Source organism: Oreochromis niloticus, linkage group LG11, assembly GCF_001858045.2.
Source record: "Oreochromis niloticus isolate F11D_XX linkage group LG11, O_niloticus_UMD_NMBU, whole genome shotgun sequence".
NCBI lineage: Eukaryota > Metazoa > Chordata > Actinopteri > Cichliformes > Cichlidae > Oreochromis > Oreochromis niloticus.
In genome coordinates, this window is record NC_031976.2 from 10,403,148 (window position 1) to 10,410,363 (window position 7,216).

A 7,216-nucleotide genomic window follows, 5' to 3' on the forward strand; every position below is an offset into this window, starting at 1 on the left:
GCTTGCCAGATCTATTAGACCACCATAAAAGTAGGTAAACACAAGTGTTTTAGAACTCTGTCAAAAATTAATCAAGTATAATTCCTGTTCAGGAATGTAAGTAATTAACTCATTTTTTTCCCCTTAAGATGCCAAATTAAATCTGCTTTTCATTTTTTTTAATACAACATTAAATTAGGAAATTCATCAATAACAATTCATTGATAATTTTGATTAAAGAGGTTACCCATACTGCTACTGTGTGGATTAACCATTACAGAAACATAAAAATGATTTTGATAATTACAAGCTGTTGTTGTTGAAGGCAGCTGTGGCATAAAACTTGCATTGGGTGTTGGTCTAATACATTTGTTAAATACAGCCTCTTCCATGGTAGCTTAATTTGTTAACCCTGTAATGCCAAGTGTACCATATTTGAGTTTTTGTGATCTCTACACCACCAGTGTTTGCTGTCAGCGTTAATCTTGTTAAAATGACGCTAACGCCATAACCGCGTTAACGCCGCAAATCTCCATTAGCGAGTTAGCGCGGATCGCCCGTGCGTGGGGCCGTTAGCATTAACATCATTTTAACGAGATTAACGCTGACAGCACTAATATAAAAAGCTAAATTGCACAAAAATTCCAGATGTGGCAAAATTAAAACACATATATGCAAATTGATATTTAATTTTTTTTAATTTGTCATAAGGTTCAGTAAGCACTCCACTTGATGATCCAGGCTTTACAGGGTTAAAGCATTATTTCATAAGCTATGTTAAAAAATGCACCGATCATACATTACAAATTATTCAGTTGATCCATAAGAGGAAAGTCTGATGTTGTCTTCTTCACCTCTTCCCTCCCTCTGCCGTTTGCTCTCGCCTGTGCCGCCAGTGTGAAGAGGATGGCCAAGGCTTCTTCAGCCTTGATGACGGCGCCACCAAGTTCACCGACCTGATTCAGCTGGTGGAGTTCTACCAGCTCAACAGAGGAGTGCTGCCTTGCAAACTCAAACACCCATGCACCGTCGTGGCCTTATGACACCTTCGGATCATATGACCCATCCCCCAACACTTGACCTGACTCTGCCTAAAATGAAAAGAATCTCCCCGTTGATTGTTTCTTTTTGTTTTCATCTTTGTAAGAAGCTGGTGAATTGACTGACGTCGTTGTTGTTGTTACACTTGTTTTTATATTGTTGTGAGTTCGCTGGAGACTGCTGATATTTTTTTTGGGGGGGGGGGGGATTTCCTTTCATCTGCATGGAGATTCGAGGAGTCTGATGCACAACTTGACTCCAGAGGCTTGCAGTTTTAAGAGAAGATGAAAGAACTGAACACTGCCATTTGTGTCGATGCTGTTGCAGAATCTTCCACATTATTCCTACCAGTCACCAGAAAAGCGTGGACCCTCGAGGTTTTACCACGCACCTCAAATGTGGGCACCGTTCCCCTTCAACGGGACAATCAGCAGGAGAATTGAAGCTTTTATGCGGACCACCCTGCTCTTTAAGGACAAACGAGTCTCGCTCATTTTTATTACACGTCCTCAGAATGAATTCAGAGTTTGTCTCTTAGTTTTGTACTTGTTGAAGTGGGCACGGCCTTGGATAGCGCATGATCTCTCAAGTGGCGCATTACTTAACTGTGAGGTGGTGCCATCGCCCTCTAGTGTCATAAGAATGCATGGACATTTTGAGGCACCAGGGTTTCTATTTTTTAATCCCATTGAATTTTGCAAAAATTAAAAGTTATTGAAACAAAGCTTTTGGTATACAGTACAAAATCTTTTCCCACACACTCAGCTTCAGTTATTATCATTACTAAAGACAAAATCCACCTTTTTGCATCCTGGATTTTAACAGCTCTTATTTTTCACATAAGCTTTTTATCTATCCTACCTGCACTTCAGTTTTCCAAGATATTCCTAAAGCAACTTCCTCAAAAATAAAACAAGAATAACTAGAATTGTGAATTTTGGTCAAATTAAATTGATGCCCAGTTGAAGAAATTTACAACTGCAGCTGTACGCAGGACGGTATCAGTTCTTCATTTCTCTTTGCCACAGCACAGGGAAGGATAACCACTAGCATTTCCTTTAGAGGTTTTATACAGTAACTACCAACACATCAAAGGAAATGTGGTCTGTTTTTAAAAAAATAAAACAAAAAGATTCACCCCAGAGATGCAGACGATCCTGTGGGGAGCCTCCGTCCCTCAGTGAGACTCATTTGCTCCATAAATGACCTCATTGCTGCTGTAAAACAAACATGTGGCAATGAAAACAGTTTGGCGTGCTCTGACATTAATGGCAGATTCTGTGCATTACTTCTCACATAATGTTGCCTTTTTTTTTCTTTCTACCTGGAAGTACTTGTACCAAAACACACAGTCACAATACATTTACAGCCCACCTTTTTACAACCAGGAAAGAGCTTTCACAAAATCAGAACATTCAACAGTGATACCTGTATCGCCGCCTTCTCGTTTTCCTATCCCGGCCTTGTTACTCTTTCTTCAGCCTGCTCTTCGATAAAGTGAACATACTCAGTAATCAGAGAGGGAAAACTGGAAATATTACTAAATATGTAATGTGTGTTTGAGTGACAACAATGGGAGCATCAGACTGAGAACGGCAGGTGTACGGCTCATACAGTTGGTCTGGAAGCAGTTGTGACTATCTTTTGTCCCACACAACACAATTTGAATAATAAAAATAAATACATTTTTTTGGCTGAAAACTTGTCCACGATGGAGCTCCTAGAATCACCTGTTTCACTTTGGTGTCTCCATGTAGATCAGCTTTGTTTGGATAGACGGGAACACTGTTTTACTCGTACACTCCCGCTATAGATGATGCACAATGAGCATCTCAAAGATACACTGGACGTAAAAGTTGGAGGCTCTCGCTTTCCTCCACTTAAGTAGGTTCAGAATCAACAATCTCTGCGGGGTGTTTGTTTGTCTTTTTGTTGTTTTTTGTTTTTCCCACCATTTTTACATCAACAGCCATCTATTTGCCAGCAGGTTGTCTTAAGGTATTTTAGACGTGAGATGCAGAATAGCAGCGCTATGTTGACACTCTGTGTGTTCACCATTATTTATGTAAGATGCAATGGCTTTTTTTTTTTGTTTGTTTTTATTGTTGCAGCAAAATGTTTATTTATTTACATGGATGTGACTGATTACTTGAAATTTTTAGATATCTTTCTCAGCGCTGTTCAGTACTTTTTTGTTTTTTGTCATTACTTTAAATTCATTGTTCAGGGTGATTAATAGAACTGTAATGACATGACCTATATTGACTTTCTTTTTTTCAGTTTCAATTATTCAGCAATGATTTGTTATCATCAGTCTTGTTATGAAGTCATGTTTAAAGCACACTGGCCTCCGTAGTGTTAACATTGTCATTCCAAATGATGGCACGCTGGAAAAATGAAAGGCATCTGGGTTTCCCAAAGCATTGATCACTTTGAATTTTTATTTTTATTTTTTTTAGTTTTCTTTGACAGTTCAGATATTTATTCCAAATATCAAAATTTTCCAGATCTCAAAACCTCTAAAGCTGGCTTTCTCGTGGTGTCCTTAAATAGAAAACCATAGACATGAACTAAAATAATAAATCCACAAATGTTTTGGGAAACTCGGTCAAGTAGAGGACAATGTCATTCTTCACCTTGCCGTTAAAAAGGAGTTTTAGAAATCAAAGTAAAAATTTTAGATTGGATATAATAAACAATGTTACAATAATTCTGTCTTTTTAAGAATGAAAAAAGGAAGATGCTGATTTTGATCATTGTATGAATGCGGGAGGAGTCTGTCACTGATGTGTTACTTGCAGAGATTTGGACGAATATGGATTATCACACACAATGTTTCAGTTGCTGGAAGTCATCCTAAGCTGCTGAGTCCTTACCGTTAGTTTATTGTAATACGAAAATGTTAAGTACCCCCGATGAGGCTTTGTTTTGATGTAGCAGATGTTACCATGTGAGGGACAGTACAGGGAGCTTTGTAAGTGTGGGTTTATATTTTTTGCATAAAAACGGTCAGGGTTGTACTAACACTAAATGCAAAATTCAGTTTAAATTGGTGAACACATGGGAAGTGGAGTAAGGATATTTGGTTATCGATGTTTTTGCCTAACTGAACTGAATGTACCTGGGTTGCTCAGGGCGCACTTGAACCATGTTAAAATTACTCATCTGTCAAAAGACTTCGAGTACACGATGATGGCAAACTTGGATATTGTAGTTTAATTAAGCTGAGACTTTTCTCCATTGCATGCACCACCCATTTGCTAGTTGTGATTACTTAAAGTATATATGGAGAAAATCAAACAGAACAAGAAATTTTTAAAGAACAGTGTTTTTTTTTGGTTTTTCCATTGTTTGTTAATGCTTTTTTTTTTTCTGTTTGTTTTTTAAAGGCCTGAAATACTGGTTTCCTGAGCTGATTCAAAGCTCCAGTTATAGGAATTTGGGAACACCCCCCCCCCGCCAAATACACACTCAAATTTACAAGCATATATCACTCATGTTGGAGCATGTTGTTAGCTTTGGCAGTCAGGTAACTTGTACCCACAGATCGTGCCTCTGATTCACCCCACCACCATTCCTGTGCACCAACTAGGTCTAAGATGTGGACCAATGGCAAAGTTACTGTCCATAAACACTTGATGACTACATATAAAACACACATGCGCGCACACTTGCACACTCTGAATCTGGTATAAGCTGTTAGGAATGAATGCTTTTCTCTTCAGCTGCAGTTTTGGTGTGCTTCTGGAGCTCAAAGACATTTGGCCCTTATTCTGCAAAGGTGGCGTGATCTGTTCTGACTCTTGTGCATTTTCATAACATTGTCATAATGCAAGATAATGTGGCTGTACAAATGAGTAAAAGTAAAAATATATCTATAAAAATATAAACTATTAATTTCAGGGACTGCAAAAAAGAAAACGGTAACTTATCTCTTTTTGTAAGAGAGAGCTTCTGTATTCATAATGTGCTTTGCTTCGATCTGTAAATAGTTTAATGGCTGATAAATCTTAATTGTAACCTTTTCAGGTATTTTTGTACAAATAAGGGACTGATATATTCTGTTTATTGTAATTAGAATAAAACATTAATACATTGATATAAACAAGACAGTGTTTGTCTTTATGCAGAGAAGCTTCCCTTTCATACGTCTTATTAAAAGTAGCATGTCAAGATTTCTGTGAGAGACTAACAGTGCATTAAATCGAACGTGAAAAACAAATCAAGCTTTTCTATCTGCTGCTTTCGGTAAGTTGCAGACAACTGAGTCAAGTGCTGTATACACTCAAGGGACACATCTACGAATAACTAATTTTGGGCGTTTCATTCAGTCCTATTGCATAAAATAGAATGACCCATTCTTAGGGGCTTTAAGTATTCCCTCAATTCGGGTGTGATCCTGTAGTAGGATGCTTCTGTTATAACAAATCAGTGGTGAAATCTCTTCCCACAAAGTGGTGATATTGCAAAGCAGAAAGGTTTAGGAACTGTAGCAACTCTGGGAGACCACATAACGCTAAAGAAGGGTTACCGAGTGCTGAGGTGTGCATAAGCCACTAACACTCTCACACTCAATAACTGCAGAGGTTCAAACCTCCTCTGCCATTAACATCACCACAAAAACTGTGCACAAGGAGCTTCAAGGTCCATAAAGCATTGACTTGATGAATTTGGTGTAGAAGAGCTTGACTGGCCTGCACAGTGCCCTGACCTAACCCCCCATAGTCACCTTTGAGAGGAACTAGAATCGAAACTGTGAGCCAGTCCCGTCATCCAACATCAGTGCCAGAGCTCACAAATGCTCTTCTGGATGACTGGGCAAAAATTCACACAGACACGTGCCAAAATCTTGTAGAAAGACTTCCTGGAAACTTTGAAAATGTGATGTAATAAAGCCTTGGGTAGGTGGCTTTCACTCATATATTCCTTCTATGTGAAGTGTAATACTTGGTTACTCCAGAAGATGGTGCAATGCTACAACCAGCTCAAGAGCTGGCAAATAAAGTGTCTCTGAAAGTATTTGATAGACTTAGGATTTAGTACAATAACATCTCAGAATAAATCTTTATGTGATATGTGGTTAGTGGTGCTAAGAAAAGTTGGTAGTTGCGGGGCTGTCATTAAAAGCATCGAGAAATTGCCCTTTGACACCATCTGTCACGCCCTTTGGATTGTGAGTCATGTGTTGAGGCTCAGTTTTGTTATGGGCAAAGAAAAAGTTTAAAGATTAACATGTCTGCAGCTTTGCAGCCTGCAACCAAAGAAACTTTTATAACATCCCGACACAAGGTGAGTTGCCTACACTTTTGCTTAAAACCTTTTTCTGCACACTTTGGCTGGAGAGAGTTTACCGTTTGTGACAAATGCATTACTTTATGATTCAGTAATTGTTTTCCCATCTACATTCTTAATCTTACAGCTCTAAATAGACTTTAATATAGGAGGTGCTTTGTCTGCACATTGAGTGTTTCTGTGTATGTAGTTTGCTGAGACTGCCTTTAGATCGATTGCTAACCTAATACCCTAAGTAAATAACATTCATTTAGACTGTGCGTTAACAAATATTGAAGAGGGAAAAAAATCTGTGTATTGACAAATGATTAATAAATAATGTAAAATAACCATCTTTTCTGTTACCTTACACGGTTGGATGACACCATCTGTCAAACTGTCTCTTTCACTATCACAGGAAATGTAATCTTTTCACTCACACACACACACACTCTGTGTTAGGTTCTTATAAGTTCAGCCCAGTGAAAGTGCATGAGCCATCTAATTCCTGCTGGGGAAAGTCAAACATGCAGTGAACCTCCAACCTCAATGCTCAGAAAAAAAAATGACAAAAGGGGAAATCAAATAGGTTTGTACCTTGAATTCCAAAGTCACATTTGTGGAAGCTGAAAGAGCCCAGGTGGAGCTGCCCTCTTGATTTACAGTGGGTGGTTTGGCATACTAAATTGCATTGAAAGTTCTTTGGTATAGTCCAGTAGTTAGCATCTGCTCTGGGAAGTATTATAGAAATTCCTGAACTGAGTTAACAAGCAAAATGCAATGTTCTTATTTTCTCAAAGGAAACTATTAAGAAAAGAAAAAAAACTCCATGAAAAAAGGAGATACCAGAATCCCTTTTTGATTGAAATGAATAAAAGGGGTGAACTGAAAAACTCACTGTGGACAATTTAATGCTTATTCAACC

The 7,216-nt window shown here is 38.3% G+C and overlaps 1 protein-coding gene across 6 annotated transcripts in view; it reads left to right on the forward strand.

Moving 5' to 3' along the window:
- grb10b (growth factor receptor-bound protein 10b) overlaps window positions 1–5,125 on the forward strand; it is a 65,286-nt gene extending 60,161 nt beyond the window's left edge. For all 6 annotated transcript variants that reach the window (XM_005450574.3, XM_005450573.3, XM_003443726.4 and 3 more), the window contains one exon: window positions 876–5,125. In XM_005450574.3, the coding sequence (XP_005450631.1) occupies window positions 876–1,022 (147 nt within the window). In that variant the 3' untranslated portion in view covers window positions 1,023–5,125. The remainder of the gene's footprint in view (window positions 1–875) is intronic.
- Window positions 5,126–7,216: the final 2,091 nt, after the last annotated feature.